General features: G+C 48.2%; 1 protein-coding gene across 6 annotated transcripts in view; it reads right to left on the bottom strand.

The window, feature by feature from the left end:
- Positions 1–2,226: 2,226 nt before the first annotated feature.
- VWA5B1 (von Willebrand factor A domain containing 5B1) overlaps positions 2,227–14,067 on the bottom strand; it is a 67,257-nt gene continuing 55,416 nt past the window's right edge. For 3 of the 6 annotated variants that reach the window (XM_081870791.1, XM_081870793.1, XM_081870794.1), the window contains 8 exons: positions 12,560–12,788; positions 11,189–11,509; positions 10,065–10,202; positions 9,281–9,394; positions 7,188–7,265; positions 5,978–6,038; positions 5,241–5,364; positions 2,227–3,936 (listed from right to left, as the gene is read on the bottom strand). In XM_081870791.1, coding sequence (XP_081726917.1) covers positions 3,226–3,936; positions 5,241–5,364; positions 5,978–6,038; positions 7,188–7,265; positions 9,281–9,394; positions 10,065–10,202; positions 11,189–11,509; positions 12,560–12,788 — 1,776 coding nt within the window. In that variant the 3' untranslated portion in view covers positions 2,227–3,225. The remainder of the gene's footprint in view (positions 3,937–5,240; positions 5,365–5,977; positions 6,039–7,187; positions 7,266–9,280; positions 9,395–10,064; positions 10,203–11,188; positions 11,510–12,559; positions 12,789–14,067) is intronic. The other 3 variants (XM_081870795.1, XM_081870796.1, XM_081870792.1) reach the window with 2 other exon arrangements.

The raw sequence follows: 14,067 nt of genomic DNA, 5'->3' as shown, positions 1-14,067 counted from the left end.
GAGCCGGAGGGCTGGAAGATGAGTGGCAGGTAGGGGGACTCCTGAAATTCTCCCAGTCTGAATTCCTCCCTGGAATAACTGGGAACTCTGAATCACCTAGTCTTGTTTTCAAAATAGAGCTGATGCTTTAGGAGTCTTCCACTGCTGTCTTAAACTTCCTCATCTTACATATGTGCAATTGGCCATAGCTTTGCGTTCTATGAGGACTGAGATCTTATTTTACATTTAGGGGAAAGTCTATAGCTCAGGGTGGAGCATCTGCTTTTCATGCAGAAGGTTCCAGGTTCAATCACTAGCAGCTCCGGGTAGGGCTGGGAATGTGCCCAGGCTAAAACCCTGGGAAGCCACTGCCAGCCAGTGTAGACAATACTGAGCTAGAAGAATCAGTGGTCTGACTCAATATACGACAGCTTTCTATGTTCTTTCCTGTGTTGTGCCAAGACCTGCCCTTCAGTTTCTCAAAAGTTTTCTCCCTGCTTGTCTGCATGGTTCTCAGGGTAGTTTATAATTTTGGTAAATATAGGGCTTTGAGCTTAGCTTATCGATGTAAGCATGCTATGTATGCTTTTCTTTACATCAAACATTTTCCTCCATGCTCTGCAGCCTCCCCAGGTGCCTGTCCTTCCTAGCCTCATATGTGGAGTTACTTCATGACGTATTTCCCTGGGCTTTAATTGACGCGTGGGCACCTGGGAGGGCTGCAGAGTGCCAACCACAAGGGGTGATGAATTGCAGAGTGAAATAAAGGGCTGTGAATGTCTTGTCTTTCTTTCTCCAAATCACTTGCAGCCTTCCCAGGTGCCCTCAGCCACCTTGAAAGTAAATACAACAAAAAGCCACTGGCCCACCCATTACGACCAACATTTTATCTTCCCTTTGGATGCAGTTCCTTTTCTCATTAGTTGACAAAGGACGGTCCCTCCAAAAGAAAAGTGGGAGGACATTTTTGTGCTGCAACATTAGTCTTTTCACCTCCTCTGCATTACCAGTGTGTAGGAACGTGCTGATAAAAGAAGACACTGCTCAAAACCAACCTTGATGGGATAGTGCATCTGCATCTGTTCTCCTCACCATTCCGGCGGCTGCCTCAGTGGGAGAGATGAGAAGCAGGACTCACCCCATCAGCTCTACTGAAAGGCCAGCTCCATCAGGCACCTCCAACCCCTAAACTGTTCCCAAGTGGTTATTATAAAAAGTGCTATTAAACTTTAAGAACCGGTGCCTGATTGTTCCTTTTTCTGTTGTGTGCCATGTCTTGTGATTGCAAGCCTGTGATCAGGGAATGTTCTGTTTTCATTGATTGCTTATAAGCCTCCGTGGGATTCTTTCCCACAAAGCAGATTACAGTGGTGTTGTGATCTGCGGTCAAAATTACTATTTCTGCAGCAGGGTCAACCCCATCAACATGAAAGGGGAGTTTTTTAGCCACTAAGAAGCCTTCTCACCCTTTGTGCTGATTGGAACGAATAAGTGTGAAAGGGGCTGAGCCAGCCAGTGAGGATTGGCTCCTAGGGTCACTCTGGAGAAGGTGTGTGGGAAGAATATTGAGGAGAAGATGTTATGTATGCTCCGAAGCTAAGCGTTTAGGAACACAGACAACACAAGCTGTTCCAGCGGAACGTCAAGGTAAACACAGCTTAAGCCACTCTGAAAGAACATATTGGAGCTCTCTGAATCAGTTCCCAACACAGAAAATAGTAGATCCAGCTGAAAAGCAACAAATGGAGATTTGTATTTATCGTTGCAATGCCTCCCTAATTATTATTGTTTTATATTTGTAAGATTATTGTATAATCTTAGGTGATATAACCTTAGAAGTGGGTGTGTCTGTGACTAACACAAAGGGAACCCTGCACTTCTGAATTTGTCACTACAGTACCAGCGTAAGATTTTTACATCATTCCTACATTTTGCAGAAGACAATACTGAGCTAGGCAGATCAATGGTCTAACTTGGTCGAAGGCAGCTTCCTATGCTTATATAGGAGAAAGGCTGTAGCAGGTGCCCTTTCTGGAAAAGATCCCAGGTGCAACCCCCAGCACTTCCAGGAAGAGATTCCTCTTCGAAAACGTGGTGATCTGCTGCCCTGCCAAGACAGACCAGGGTGGGCAGAAAGTAGATCTACTGTTAGATCTCATGGTGATTTCCAGTAGATCTGTGAGGGTTTGTTTAACAACAGGGCAATAAAAAACATAAGGCTTTCTCCACATCCGACTCTTCTAAAAATTAAGCTGCTGAGATGAAGAAAGTTTATTGGGAAAACCAGGAGTGGAGTTTTATCTGGGACTGGACTATAAGTTTATATCTGGTGAGAAAAACACACCCTTGGGCTGAGCAAATGCTAAGAAGCACCTTGTTCCTTAATTCTAGGCACATGTTGCCCTTCCTCTGACACTCTTCCACACGCTGATTGCTGGACTTGACATTCACCGGCATCCTAATAAACCAAGAGCAGGAGTGGGACCCATGAGCCTGAAGTTTGCTGCTCATCCCTGGTGTCTACAAGAATGGGCTGGATGGACCCCATGGGCTAAGGGAGCTTCCACAGTTTGTATCTACAGACGGGAATAATATTAGCCACCATCACAGGACTTAGGCAGGAGATGGCAATGCACATTGCAAGCTTGGGACTTGATAGAAAAGGATGCATAATATTACCACCGTTTAAAGGATTCTAGCCCCATAGAAAATGTGTGTTGCTGGCAGAGGATACAAGGCTGCAGGGGTGGGGAGTAGCCTCTGAAAGCAGCATTGAACCCAGGGGCAGGGAACTGCTTTTCAGCCCAAAGGCCACATTCTCTAGCAGGCAACCTTCTGGGGGCTACCTGGAAGTGGTAGATGGGGTTAGGCTTACGGGATAGGACTCCTCTTTGTGCAACAGGCTACAGTCCAAACAGAGAGCAGTCAGAGAGGTTCTACATAGACAACTCTGCATCCAGGAAAGCAAGAAGCGTTATCACAGTCCAAGAACATGTCTCAACCAGGTGAAAGAGCTCAAGGAAGCTCAGGAGGGTCAGTGAGAGGTGTGACCTGTGAGGAGCCCCAAGGGGTCGGATAGAGATCTTTGAAGGGGTGCATATGACCTCTGGGCCTGAGATTCCCAGCCCAGCCCTCAACCCAACATACAGGGGTGTTTCTGGCAGTAATTGGTAGGTTGTAACCTGGTTTGTGAATGAGCCACTGTTTGCCCACCTTCCCTCCTGAGATCCCACCCTCTCTTCCTCTCTATACATTATTAGGGTTGTAGCAGAGCAAATTGAACTCCAGGTTTTCATCCCAGTGCCTGAGCAGCACAAAGAGCTGCTGAGCCGCTGCCTTCACTGCCGGCAGGCTGCGGCCTTCGGGGAAATCTTGCTCGCTTAGCCACAGGCTGGCCTTGGCTGCCGCCAGCTCCCACTCAATGAAGTACGAGGCAGAGCTGTGCTCCAGCCAGGCTAGGGCCACGGCTGTGGCCCACAGCATTCCCTCTGGTGCATTCTTCTGCTGGAGCTCAATGTCCACCAACCAGGCCTGCGGCTCAGAGCTGTCCGTCTCAGAACCTCTCCCGCTGTCAGCCTGCGACTCCTGAGGCGATGGAATGCTTTCTGGAAAGGAGAAGCGCTGGATGGTGATGGCCGGAGGAGAAAGCTTGTTCTCAGCCTTCAGGGCCCCGGAGTGACTTTCGACAGCGCCGCTGGCAAAATGGCGGGCATGGCCAGACTCACTCTCTTTGTTTGTCGAGGGACTGACATTGTCCAGTGGTTGAGTTCCCTCAGAGCTCTTGGTTTCCTCTGACGTGGCTGATCTCCTGGAGGCGCAGGAGCCAGCTGAGGGGCTGGCAGCCATGCGGTGGCAGGCAAAAGGAGACGTCCACTTCAGCTTCTCCAGGGGGATGTTGATGGCCTCACAGAAGGCCTTGTTCAAGAGGAAGGAGCCGCAGGCAAGCTGGAGAGACACCTGAGGGGAAGGGGGAAAACAGTACTGTAGTCCTTTTGGATTCCCAAACAGGCAAGAAACTCGGGTGGTCGCAAAGGAGAGTGCTGGAACTCTCTAGAATACTGACATAAACAGTTGACAGGTGTGTTCAGTCTCCTACAAACAGGGCCGCCACATCCCATTTTGCTGCCACGGCGCCACTGAAGCTTCCCTTAGTTGGGTTGTGTGGCCATGCCTGCCAAGTGGCAGTAGGTTCCAGTGAGATCTCACAGAGCACAAAAGATCCCATGAGATTTCAGTGGATAAGCTGGTGCTACTTCTCTGCCAGTGGTGGGCGCCCGTGTGGGTGCCCCATCTCTTAGGCTTCTGCCACATGAGACGGCTGACTCAGCCTGCCTCATGGGTGGGCCGGCCCTGCCTAAGAAACCCTAGACCAGCAGAATTGTAGCCAACTAAGTTATACTCAGATCATAACAAGGTGGGCAAGATGGCCTGAGCACATAACACCAATTTTGGCCTGGCTGCACCAATTAGTTTCTGGGACTGATTCAAAGTGCTGGTTTTGGCCTATAAAGCTTTCTGTGGCTCAGGACCCCACTGCCTCCAGGGTCTCCTCTCCCATCACATGAAGACTCTGTCTATGTGCCTCCTCCTCAGGAGGTCCTGAGGGTGGTAATATGAGAACAGGCCTTTTCAGTAGTGGCTCCCTGCTTATGGAATACACTCCCTTGGGAGGCTCACCTGGGTCCATCACTACACATCTTTAGGTACCAGGCTTTAGCCTTTTAGTTATCTGAGTCCTCCCACAGTGGGTGGGATATTTTAATCATGCATTTAAAAAAAAGGATTGTCCTCTAGATTTCCTTTGTTTTCGTTTATATCCGTTTTGATATATCTTTGTTTATATATTGTAGGTAACCCTGAGTTACCTCTGGGTAAAATAAAGTTAAAAATGCATCTAAGAAATAAGTAACAAGAACAAGGTTGCATATGGGGATTACTATTATTTCTGGAAGTGTCTTCATCAATGCACCTGCGCCATGTGGAAGGGATGGAGGCACATAGGAACTGAGGACTGTGCGAAAGCTGCAGACAGTTATTTATTTAGTTATTGAATTTATATGCACAACTCTTGTGCAAATGTCGGAAACAAGAGCTGTGCAACAAAGCATTCCTAATACCTGGGTTCCACTTCAGTAAAAAGTCACAAGGAAATACAGAACTCCAAAATAAGAGAATAAAGTTTGATGTGGTTTTTTTTTTGAAGCATCCCAATGTGAATGCTTGGAGAGCAGTGTCTGAACCTGGTGGGACCCGATACTTACAAGGGGCAGGTAGTCAATGTTTTCATTGTCGCTTTCCAAACTCGTCTCGCTGGTCCTGGTGGGTTTTTTTCCCATAAAGCCTCGGGCTGCTCGCGTCAACAGTCTTGTTTTGTTAAAGGTGAGCCTGGACCGCCAAGGCAGGGATGTGCAAAGAAAGCAGAGATGCGCTGTTCAGCCTTCAGCATGATGGCTGCCCTCTCCCAGTCAAGCACATGCTCTTTGGCTGAGGAAAAGTGGTTTCTCTGTTCCCCCACCCCACCCCACCCCACAGAATTCAAGTCAGTTTCAAGGAAAAGATTTGACTGTGTGAGGAGCCCATTCACCCTACTGACATCTTGACCCGCCGGTTTTTGCAAAATTTTCTTGGGTGACATTTTAAACAAAATAAAGATCGCCCAACATTTCACAGCTGAGCACAGGGGAAGGCTTGCCACTAAAGCTGTGTACAAACAACCTCTCTAATTCCGCCATTTTCTTTGTCCACAGAAAAACTGGGAGGTGGGACAGTGTAGCCCTCTTATCAGTATACAAAAGCTGCCTGGTCTGGGTGAGTCTTCCTTTAACACTGGTTGACAGAACAACATTCTCCACTGTCCCCAAGGATAGCAGGCTCTCCTAGGAGGTACAAGGTACAAATCCTGCTCGCCACCCCTCCCCCCGGCATTTGCCACCTGAGATGGTCACCTCATGCTGCCCTTTCAGGAAGAGAAACAGACCATGGAAACATCAGCCCTTACCTGGCCGCAAAAAAGCTCTCAATGGATTTCTGAGAGGAGACAGATGGACTTCGTAGTGGAACTGAGGAGAGAGAAAATGGAAGATGGCGCCAGAGCCGGAAGGATGACAGTTTAGTGTAGTGGTCAAAGCAGGTCTCTCTATCTGGCCCTCAGAACTCTCCCCAAGCTGCACCCCTCCCTAGTCCTGCTTTTCACCTTTCTTGAGGGTTGGTGCAATGGTGCAATGTGTCCCTGTACTCTAATAATGCCTCTGGCTTGTCTGGGCAGAGGACAGAAAGAAGGAGATAAATGTGTGTACAATCCAACTCGCTGTAAACACAAGAAGTGGAATTTGCATTCATTGCTCCACCCGCTTCTGCCTCACTGGCAAGTGGCCCTCAGAAGGTTGTCCAGAAGGCAACGTGGCCCTCAGTCTGGAAAAGGTTTCCTAACCCTGAGGTTGCCATGACCCTGGGCCTTCTCATGCCCCTTCTCTGGGGAATGAGGTCGGGGATCGCACTGGATTGCACAAATGCACACTGTGTCCTAAGGTAGATGAATGAATGATATGACCCAGTCTAAGGACTTGTCTATACTTCTGCTTTCCCTGCTACTTCCCCCCAAGAAAACCCACTCTTAATGGCTGAAGCAGAGCAAAGGTCAATTGGATTTCCCCCACAAATTGCTGTTTGTTCCGATTCAGCAGTAAAGAATGTGTTTTCCCTGGGGGAAAGCAGCAGGCAAATGCCTGGAAAGCACAGGGCAAGTGGCAAAATTCTTTGACCTGTGTTTTCTAGGAACTGGACGAGTGGAAGGCTGGATGAGTCCTAAGGCAACTTTCTATGTTCCTACTTAAGTCAGTGCTTTATAGCTCAGTTGGTAGAGAAGGAGACTCTTAACCTCAAGGTCGTGGGTTCAAGTCCCACATTGGGCGAAAGATTCTTGCATTGCAGGGGATTGGACAAGGTGCCCCTTATAGCTCCTTTCCATTTTACAATTCGATGATTCTTAGGACTGGAATCTTTCTTTCTCCTGAGGAGAAGGACCACAGTTAATTTGTGGAGCGTCTGTTTTACATGTACAAGGTGCCAGGTTCGACCTCCAGCATCGCGAGCTGCAGCTGAGACTGTCCCCTGCCTGAAACCCTGGAGAGCTGCTGTCAGTCAGTGTAAACAATACTGAGCTAGAAGATCCTATGACTTGGTGCAAGGTTCTCTAAGACGTTCCTTACCATCTGGGAAAGTGATGCGATCCCATCCCGAGGAGGATGGTGTACTGCAAGGAGACAGGCTGTTCTCTTCTGCATCTGCTTGTGGGGGGGGGGAGAGAGACAAGAATCAGTGACCACCTGGGTTAGCCTCTTCTGCAGCATGGCAGGTGTCAGGGAACTCCTGAGGAAAGGGGGGAAGGGGGCACAAGAATACAGGGAGCCTCTGATGTTGCTCAGAAGCAGCTCTTTATCAGGCAGTGGAGAGACCTCTGCCCCAAGTGAAGCAGAGGGGGGAAGGAGGGGCGAAGCGAGGGAAAGGCTCACGGAGGCTACTGAGAGCCCAAGCGCTCCGCTCAGCCAGGCTGGTCAGGAAACAAAGATGCCGCTTCCATCGCCCAGTTTTCGAAGAGGGATGAAACGTAAGGAGGGGAGGTAGAGATTTGGGGTGTCTAAGTTCTTATGCTGGGGGGAGGACCGGAAGAGGCCACTCCCAGAATCTGCAAGTGACTGAGGCAGAAACTTTGGATTTCTGCACTGTACATAAAAGATAAAGGGACCCCTGACCATTAGGTCCAGTCGTGGCTGACTCTGGGGTTGCGGCACTCATCTTGCTTTATTGGCCGAGGGAGCCGGCGTACAGCTTCCGGGTCATGTGGCCAGCATGACTAAGCCACTTCTGGCGAACCAGAGCAGCGCACGGAAACGCCGTTTACCTTCCCACCTATTTATCTACTTGCACTTTGACATGTTTTCGAACTGCCAGGTTGGCAGGAGCAGGGACCGAGCAACGGGAGCTCATCCCGTCGCAGGGATTCGAACCACCAACCTTCTGATCGGCAAGTCCTAGGCTCTGTGGTTTAACCCACAGCGCCACCCATGTCCCTGCACTGTACATAGTTTGCCCTAAAATAAAACCTGTAAAAGACAGGTCAGAGTCCTGGCTGTTTACTCGCGAGCAACCACCTGCAAACCTGACAGCAGGGATTAGGTTGCTCAGTGCAGGGGCATCTGTGAGGCTCTGCCAGGGTCCTAGAGTCCTCCTTCCCTAGAGTCCTCCTTGGTGCCTTCCCAGCTTTCGGGAAGAAATGGGAGGGCTCCAGGACCCTGCTAGAGCCTCGCACCTACTTCACAAAGCCAGGTGATTCCTTACCTGCCTTTGGGAAGGCAGTGTGAGGACTGGGGGGGGGGGTGAACCAAAGTTTGGGCTCACACAGGGTGCAATGGTTCCCAAGTCCGCCACTCCTCAGTGCAATTACAATTTTAGGCAAACCATCTGCTCATTGCATGCTGATAAGGTGGGGGGGGGGTTCAGCAGGGCTGGTGGCAGGTATGGGCATTGCAAGGCGCATAACCCTAAGGGGGGGGGTCAACATCCAGTCCCTGGAACTGATCCTGGAAGGAAACCCTCAAGAAACTGGGGTACGGTTCTAATTTCGCCAGCTTCTTGATATCAGAATAAAAACAGACCCTTTAAATCCTGGGGAGAATTCAGATGGGTTTTTTTAAAAAATAAAAATACATCTATGTCTTTTAAAAAAGAAACCTACTTTAGTTAAAAAAACAACAACCCAAAAGTTTTTCTTTTAACAATTGCAAATAAAGAGATTCCAAAGGACCTTTAAATTTTGTTCTTGTATGCCACAACCATAGCCAGAATGGTGTTTGCCCAGAAGTGTAAAAAGATGCTATACCAACTAAGGAAGAGTGGCTGATTAAACGGATGGATTATGCCGAAATGGTAAAACTGATGGATGTAATAAGAAACCAAGAGGGGAAAATTTGTAGAATATCTGAAAACTTCTGGCATGCAAATAAGTTCATTAGTAGGATTAACTTAAATAAAGCAGTTAAAAATATTACTAAGGTAAAAGGAAGAATAGCTTAAAAATGGAGTGAAGTGGAATATTCAATGTTAAAAATCTAAAGTAGAAAAGGAACCACAAAAGGGTGGAGGGGGGAGTCAAATATGGAATTGTATTCATAATTTGTGTTTGCAAATTTCTGTGTCTTGGTCATATTGTGAAAACTGAAAAATCAAATTTATTTTAGAAAAAGAAAAAGAAAAGAAACCTACAGGAATGCTGTTATCTTACTCATGCCAAGCAATTGGTCACCTGCTGAATCTTGACCACAGGTTGACTGGATGCGTCCCAGCCCAGAGGAGAGTGTTCTGTGCCGCCTGTTCTCAGAACCCGAATTCCGTTGGCTGCCGGGTTTCAAGGCTGGACCTTGGAACAAATCAGATGGAATCATTATAGAGTGAGAACTGGCAATTTTGAGGGTTTGGGAGGGGGTGGACATGTCTTCTAACCCAATGAAAATGAAACACACCCACCCACCCATGCAAAACAATTTCTCCACCCACGTTTGCCTACTGCTAGCATGGGGACCCTGGAAAGCTTCTCAGAAGGGAATGCAGGTATAATAATAATAATAATAATAATAATTTATTATTTATACCCCTCCCATCTGGCTGGGTTTCCCCAGCCACTCTGGGCAGCTCCCAACCGAATATTAAAAACACAGTACAGCATTAAACATTAAAAATTTCCCTAAACAGGACTGCCTTCAGATGTGTTTTAAAAGATAGGTAGCATGGGTGTAGCTGGGTGGGTGGTTAGGCAGGGAGTGGCAGCTGCCCCCCCTAAATCAATAAAAATGCATAGCTAACTGAGGTTCCCCCCCCCAAAGACTCCCCCCCCCACAAGAAAAATCCTGGCAACACCCATTGCAGGCAGCCCTGCATGAGATGGCTCCAAGGCCTGATTCTGAACAAGACAGCCTCCTACATTTCTAAGTCCACGGGAGCATATGACATAACCCTTGTACTGGTCAGTCTTCCAGGTGACACCAGGTGCTGTTGCCCACAATCCTTGTGCTCCGGCTAGGCTCCTCTACCTGCATTGGGATATTCCACAACGGTCGGCAAGTAGCTATTGTTGCTCAGGTCTGCGGGCAGAAAGGCTGTGTATTTGCTGATCACATTGCAGGCTTTGCTGGTGTGCACAGCATTCACCTGGTACCGCCGGCCGGACCCTGTTGGACAAAAAGTGCCGGGTAGAGATAGTCAATCTCCCCCCCCCCCCGAGATAGAGAAGTTTGCTTCCTACAGATCCAATCTGACTGCACAGTAAGAAAGACATCCATATGAACCTACCTGGACCCTGAGATCATCATCTAAGGTCCTCCTCCATGTGCCTCCTCCATGAGAGGTCCAGAGGGTGGCAACACAAGAAAGGGCCTTTTCTGCAGTGGCTCCCCATTTGTGGAATGTTCTCCCTAGGGAGGCTCACCTGGCGCCTTCATTATACACCTTTAGGCACCAGGCAAAAACGATCCTCTTCAACCAGGCCTTGGGCTGATTAACATCCTATACTCCTTTTACATGTGTTTGTGGGAGCGGGTGGGGAGAGCGGGTTATTGATTTGGGGGGGGGGCAATCATGTATTTTGTACTTTTATATTGTATTTTGGGACGCGGGTGGCGCTGTGGGTTAAAACACAGAGCCTAGGGCTTGCCGATCAGAAGGTCGGCAGTTCGAATCCCCGCAACGGGGTGAGCTCCCGTTGCTCGGTCCCTGCTCCTGCCAACCTAGCAGTTCGAAAGCACAAAAGTACAAGTAGATAAATAGGTACCGCTCCAGAAGGAAGGTAAACGGTGTTTCCGTGCACTGCTCTGGTTCGCCAGAAGCGGCTTAGTCATGCTGGCCACGTGACCCGGAAGCTATACGCCGGCTCCCTCGGCCAATAAAGAGAGATGAGCGCCGCAACCCCAGAGTCATCTGCGACTGGACCTAATGGTCAGGGGTCCCTTTACCTTTAATATATTGTATTTTATGTTGTGAGCCGCCCTGAGATCTGCAGATGAAGGGCAGTATATAAATTTTAATAATAATGATGATGATATCTGGACAGGGCCCCAAGTTATATCTACACCATGTTAAAACATGGTTTGGCTTACTGGGGTAACTCCATCTTCCACCCCCCAGCAAAGAGTAGCACTTTCATATCAATGCAAGTTACCGTGCTCAATTTCACATTCCCCCTCTGCGAGCTGCTCAAAGTCCCGGACGATGGACTTGGCAGCTAGGTGGTGGAAGGTCTCGCTCCAGAGATCATCTTCGTCATTCCTCTTGCCCTCCCGACCTCGGAAAAGCGGGGCGATGTCAAACAGCACCTCCCACTGGACCACTTCGTTGTTCCGCAGCCCTTTCACCACCGCCTTGCAGGTGGATCTTGGAGACTGCCGCCAGCTGCCGCCGGCTGAGCCAATCTCTGGGTCGTGGGATTCCCAATCCGACGAAGTCTCCGTTTCAAAGAGGAAGGATGGGTGCTGGGCAACATCTGCCGGGGAGAGGCATGCAAGCAGTTATGTGATACCTGTGGGACTTGCAACAAAATGTCTTGTTCAGGTTTCCACTCAGCCAGCCATGCCCTTCTTCCAAGCTGCTCCATTCCTTTCCCCCCTCCCCTTTGGTTGCCGCTGTGGTCTAAACCACAGAGCCTAGAGCTTGCCAGTCAGAAGGTCAGAGGTTCGAATCCCCGTGATGGGGTGAGCTCCCATTGCTTGGTCCCTGCCCCTGCCAACCTAGCAGTTCGAAAGCACGTCAAAGTGCAAGTAGATAAATAGGTACCGCTCTGGCGGGAAGGTAAACGGCGTTTCTGTGCGCTGCTCTGGCTCGTCAGAAGTGGCTTTGTCATGCTGGCCACATGACCCGGAAGCTGTACGCCGGTTCCCTTGGCAAGTAAAGTGAGATGAGCACTGCAACCCCAGAGTTGTCCGTGACTGGACTTAACAGTCAGGGGTCCCTTTACCTTTATTCCATGTCTATTAAGCATGCTCAGTCCCCAATGGGCTGGAGAGGGGTTGGTGCCCTCTTCGTGGTGCTGATAACTCCAAGATTGCAGGTTCGATCCCTGTATGGGACAGCTGCATATTCCTGCAGTGCAGGGGTTGGGCTAGATGATTTTCAGGGTCCCTTCCAATTCTATGACCCCCCCCCCCAAAATCTTTTTGTACTTCTGCAATCTTCTGGATTCCCCCACACTATTCCCAATGCTTCCCTCTTGCTCCTCAGTGGTGCTGTTTCAGCTACAATCCTGTTAGCACTCACCAGCTGAGTTTGCTATTAGAGGGAGTGATATATGAAGCTACTTGAAAAGCCAGATCATTAGTCTGTCTAACTCAATATTTTCAACTAGTAATGGGGCAAGGAGAGCAGTAAATAATGCTGATGTATTTCACATCTGGCAACCGACACAAATTTCCATGGCCCTCTAGCAGCCACGGTGGCTCATTTGCCAGAAGTTATGTACTTAGTCTTAACTCTGGAAGTGTATACTCAATTCTGACCAAACTAAGCCTCCTAGGGCCTGGTGATTTGGATGGCTTACCCAGATCCCCCGGGCTCCGGCTCTCTGAAAAAATGGACCCTGGGAGGGAGTCGGTCTCAAGTGGCCCAAAGTTCTTCCCAGTCTGTGCAAGGCTGCTGTGCTGCTGTGGTGATTCTGGGTTGTGGCAGAAGGAGAGACGACTCTGCTGCAGCAGGGAGGGCCGCCTTGCTCCGACCCCCCGTATTCTTGGGGTAGATATTTGAGGGCTGGCAGCGAAAGCCTGAGAAGACTGAAAGGTCAGGAGAGGAGAGGTAGGATCCCGTGCATACTCCCACCCAAACACACTCTGGGGAAACAAGGGCATCGCTCAGGAAGAACAGCTGGTTCTGAGATAAAAGTGACAACAGTGGCGTAGTGTTTGGGGGCCACAGGAGCAGTTGCCCCAGGCAGAAAATTGTTAGGGAGTGCAAAATTTCAACACCCTGTGCTGCATCAATTCAGCTGCATGCTTATGTGGCTCTGTTGAAAATGACCTCTCCATGTGAACCAGGAAGTGACCTCTCCAGGCAATGAAATTACTCTTCTTTTCTTATCTCTGCAGCTGCAATCTCCTGAATAATGTGGATATCATTAGGCAGTTGAATGCACATGTGTACTCCATCCTTCCCTGGGTGCTGGCAACCCACGTTATGCCACTGAGCGACAAGAGTGGTCAGAAATGGGATCCACATCGTGCCCAAGGATTAAGGCTTTCTGGGAGATGATTTATAATGAAATGAAAAAGGTATTTAAATATACTTTCCTGAAGAAACCAGAGGCCTTTCTCCTGGGCGTGGTCGGCCAATTGGTGCCAAAGAAGGATAGAACTTTCTTTATGTACGCTACAGCAGCAGCAAAAATACTCATCGCAAAGCATTGGAAAACACAAGACCTACCCACCTTGGAAGAATGGCAGATGCAAGTAATGGACTACATGGAAATGGCGGAAATGACTGGCAGAATCCGAGACCAGGGAGAAGAGTTGGTGGAAGAAGATTGGAAGAAATTTAAAATCTATCTACAGAAATACTGTAAAATTATTGAATGTTAATGACGTTGGAATAAAACGAAGCAGTTCTAGTAATAAGGCAAAATAAGAATATGTAAGAATCGATTGATATTAGATGAAAATTTGAAGTCATAATATGTGAGGATAAACAATTAAGGGTAAACTAAGAGGGTATGGATTTGCTGAACAAATTTTTAAATGGAATACAAAAAAGGGAGGTGTGAGGAAGTCATGAAAATAAGTAAATGAGTGGTAAGATACCAGAAAGAGGGATTTTCTTTTTTCTTTATCCTTTTTTATGCCTATTTTTGGTTTTTGTATTTTTATGTGTTTTTCTTTTACTGTTTTGTAATCTTTTGTCTTGTTGAAAAATTAATAAAATATTATTCAAAAAAATATTATTATTATTATTATTAATAATAATAATAATAATACTGTAATAATAATAACAACAACAACAACAACAGAAATGGGATCCACATGCAACAAGGGAAGGGAAGGTTTTTGGCTCCAAGGGCTG

Source organism: Podarcis erhardii (assembly GCF_964252035.2).
Source record: "Podarcis erhardii genome assembly, chromosome: 7".
NCBI classification, from domain to species: Eukaryota; Metazoa; Chordata; class Lepidosauria; order Squamata; family Lacertidae; genus Podarcis; species Podarcis erhardii.
The sequence above is the reverse complement of the archived record's forward strand: the minus strand, read 5'-3'. Positions and strand labels throughout refer to the sequence as shown.